The following is a 4,198-nucleotide window of genomic DNA, read 5'->3' on the forward strand; positions in this document are numbered from 1 at the left end:
CTTTCTTTCTTTCTTTCTTTCTTTAATATATCTCGTTAGATCGATCCATTACCTCCCTATACTATTCCTATTCCCTATTTCATATTTCATATTTCCTATTCCTACTCCTATTCCTATCGTTTTAGATCAATAGACTTTTTCCTTCTTTGAAAATACACCTTCGAGAAAAATCATTTTCCGTGAAGTTAGGAAATCTAAGAGAAAAAGTTTAGCAAAGTTCGTTGAAAGCTTTCGATCGGTCTTTACCAATCGTTTCAAGTTCGCAACGTTTTCCCGAAGGTTCCTTCCGTCAAACTATATCACCGTCGGCAGCACTTTGGCCTCGGTATTATTAGTCTTTGGAGTTAGGGAGTACGCATGGACTCGAATCTCCAGGCTCGCTCGCATGGTTAACTTTGGCAAACAGGAATTACCATTTTATTGGGTGAGTTCTGGCGCCCTCTTAGCCAGCCAGCCAGCCCTTCCTACCTCCTACCCTTGGCGCACTTCACAGCGACCCCTAAACGCGTCGATTGGAATACCTAATCGTTCAGGGACCATTCAGCACCCCCATTGTTCCACCGACCAGTCGTTGTTGGTGCTGTTAACGTCGAATCCTTTCACGCTCTAACGCTATCGCGTCTTCTTTTTCCTTTTCCTTTTCTTTTGTTTTCTCTTTTCTTTTTTTTTGTTTTCGCTTTTCTTCTCTTTTCTTTTTTTTTTCTTTTTTTTTTCCTTTTTCCTATACGAAAAACGATGCCCTCCGATCGTTAACCAGGAGCGAACGCGCCTACGAATCATCGATTTTGAATCGCGATCTTGATATCAACGACGATGGACTTTGAAATTTCTATCGAAACTTCTCAAGTTTATCGTTTGATCGAGAAGACACACGTATACATATATAAAAAAAAGAAAGAAAAAAAAAGGACTCTTTCAAATCGATTACTTACACTTGCTTAAAATAGTCCTACCGTTTTTTCATCGGCTTCGAAAGTCTAAAACGATATATATAGGTTGATTATAAATAAAAAGATAACAATTGTTATTAACAAAGGGATAAGGGGGATGTTCGTGGTGTTATATTCATATAAGACGTCTATCTTATATCTCGTTGGATGGGTTTACTGCGATAAATCGCTTGCACCTTTATTACGGTAAAGGGGTCTTGATCGAACGACGTTGAATATGATTAAATATGTACATCAAATTTTTATTTTATCACGAGAGCAGGTAATATATACAAACAGACGTTTTTAGGAATGGGTGGGTTTAGTTTATCTACGTTGATGATCATCGGACGCGTAGAGATAGAGATCGATCGATTACCCATGCGATCGATCATCTTTCAAGAGAGATCTTTAAAAATAGAAAAGACTAAGAAAAAAAAAAAGATAAGAGCAAAAAAAAATGAAAAATCGAAACAACTACGAATCGAACTCGTTTGGTTTTCGTACGATCGATCTCCTTTTCAAAAGCTTTTCTCGAATTTACATTCCTCTTAATTAAGCTCTACGCTTAATATGCACAATCCTTCTTTTTTATTTATTCATTTATTTATTCATTCATTCATTTATTTATTTATTTATTTATTTATTTATTTTATTTATTTATTTTATTTACTTATTTGTTTATTTATTTATTTATTTTCCCTTATAGTACTAATACTGCAGAATATTGTTTATGTCAAAATGTTATTCCACCAATCCGTTCTTCTTCGTACTTTGTTTGTTCCTTTCGAATCTATGTGCTACAAAGAGATATTTCTAATCTTCTTATTTCTTTTCTTTCTTTCTTTCTTTCTTTCTTACATTTTTTTCACTTTTTTTTTTGTCGTTTTCTCTTTTTCTCTTATTCTCTTTTCGAAACGTTCGCCGCCTAGAAAACGACGAACCGATACGCGCGCGAGATACGGTCTGGCAGCCTAAAATTACACGACCGGAAGAATTCTTTTCTTTTATTTACCATTACAAGAAGAGCGACTGACTTTTCGATCCACATTATCGAGAATCGACGTTTCGATCTATTCGAAAATTTTATTTTCGAATAATATCGAATTGCAATTGCAAAGATGCGACGAGTGAGATCCGTCAAATCGAATTAAACATCGATTTAATATTGAAAATTCAAATTCGACGAGAAATAATTAGGTACGTTTATGGATACCTAATTATCATTCTTTTTTCTTATGTTTCTTTTAAAATCAAAGTAGAAATACAATTCACGTGAGTGTTCGTATTCGATCTGTTATTTTCTTACGCACACTCTCACGCACGCTCTCACACATACACACACACACACACACACATACGGACGTACGCAGACACGCACACACGCAAACACACCCACGTGTATAAACATTTGATCATGGATACACGCGTTGTACACGTATTACACGTTTTAAGTATGATTGTCACAGAAAACACTTCACCGACTTCAAATGATCCTGCGAGGGAACGGAAACATATTTTTTTCACTTTTCTTTCTTCCTTCCGTCGAGAAAAAATAATTTAAGAAAAAAAAAAAAAAAGAAGAAGAAAACAAAAAGAAGAAGAAGAAGAAGAAGGAAACAAAGAAAGAAAATAAAAAAAAGAAACAACGATAACAGCAAAAACAACAACAGTTTCTCCTTTTCCGTCGTACCTTCGAAACTTTCGTAATTTCCACGATTTTTCTTCTTTTCTTTTTTTTTTCTATTCTTTCATTTTTTTCTCTTTCGTTTCGAAAAAGTCCCTCTAATCGATTCATTACATACTTACATGCACGCACCCACCTTTCTAAGATCACATTTATAGTTAGGAGTTATAAAACGCGTATGAATGAAATCTATCGAAAGGTCCTCTCTCTCCCCCCCCCCTCTCTCTCTCTCTCATTGATATTGCACATCATCGTGGGAACGATACAACATACTTGACTGTCTCATTCGAATAGATAAGTCATTACTTGGAAAATAATGTCAATCGTAGAACACTACTCGTAATCTTCTTTCGCTTTCCTTCTTTTTTTGTTTTTTCTTGGTTGTTCGTTTGTATTTTTTTCTCTTTCCTTTTACATATATATATATATATATATATATATATATATATATTTAAATATATATATATATATAAATTTCTTTTTCCTTTTTTTCCTTTGCTTTTTTTACTTTTGTTTTTCGTTTGAATTAACTCCGAATTACTTCGTCGATCGGCGCACCATCACGTCAGGGTCTTTTTCGACGAACGCAACGAAAGCAGGTACTAACTTCTTTACATTTCTCGGATATAGTTCTTTCGAAACGAGGAGAACTATTTTGTTCGAGCTTTCGGGCCCTTCTCGAAGATCCAAAAAAGTTCATTCGTCAACGTATAATAGAACCAAGAAGATGGAAGCTGCACGATCAGTGAAAAATTCCGATGTTAAAATCGTCAATCGTAGTAGTCTCCATTCCTCGTAATCGACGACAAAGGCAAGGATGAATTCGCCATCAGCCGTGCATGGGACATTCGGTTATCTTCTCGAGTCGTAAGTTAAACTTCAGACCATTTGAAGTCCCTTGGTGATGCTTTCGACGTGTTCCTTGGCTCGCATTCTTAACGCTTGGATGCTGGTCGTACGAGGGTCGTGACCCGGTGGACTCGGAGGTGGTGGTTGAACATGACTACCCCCTCCTATGCTTGGCATTCCACCTCCCAATGTTCCTGAAGACAATCGAAATTTTCTTTCTATCTGACTTATCACATATCGAATTAGCTTTACAATTTAACATTATTCTTTTAAGCGCATCTCTCGACGTTCTTATATCGATCCTTTTTTTTTTTTGCTACTTTCGTGTCTTCTTTTCCTTTTCTTTTGTATTCTCTTTGTTTCTTCCTTTTTTGCAGACAGATAGGTAAATAGATTTTTCGATTGAGATACAAGAGCAAGTTGGCTTACAACTGGCTTATAATGAACAGTTTACGAATTTCGTTTCGTTCGAAAGATCAATCTTTTACGTCGAAAGATGTTACTTTATTCGTTCGTACAGTATTTTTGGGATTGGATTTATCAAGAGAAAATATAAAAGGAGGTATTTCCCAGTTAAAATCGTTCCAATCGAAATCCGATGCGGACGAATTTGCTCGGACTCGATAGCAAGTGTGTCTCGATAGGTTCGACGTACCTGGGACCGCATTAGCCACAGCGGCAACGTTAGGAGGAGAGGGCAATCGTCTCGGGGACGTTAAATAACTTGGATATC

General features: G+C 36.2%; 1 protein-coding gene across 1 annotated transcript in view; it reads right to left on the reverse strand.

Moving 5' to 3' along the window:
* Window positions 1–2,262: 2,262 nt before the first annotated feature.
* Window positions 2,263–4,198, reverse strand: part of LOC122638027 (retinal homeobox protein Rx1-like) — a 40,689-nt gene continuing 38,753 nt past the window's right edge. Inside the window, exons 4-5 of the mRNA XM_043830633.1 lie at window positions 4,121–4,198; window positions 2,263–3,659 (exon numbers count right to left, since the gene is read on the reverse strand). The exon at window positions 4,121–4,198 is cut by the window's right edge and continues 101 nt beyond it. Of these exons, the coding sequence (XP_043686568.1) occupies window positions 3,496–3,659; window positions 4,121–4,198 (242 nt within the window). The 3' untranslated portion in view covers window positions 2,263–3,495. The remainder of the gene's footprint in view (window positions 3,660–4,120) is intronic.

This window comes from Vespula pensylvanica, chromosome 2 (assembly GCF_014466175.1).
Source record: "Vespula pensylvanica isolate Volc-1 chromosome 2, ASM1446617v1, whole genome shotgun sequence".
Taxonomy (NCBI): Eukaryota; Metazoa; Arthropoda; class Insecta; order Hymenoptera; family Vespidae; genus Vespula; species Vespula pensylvanica.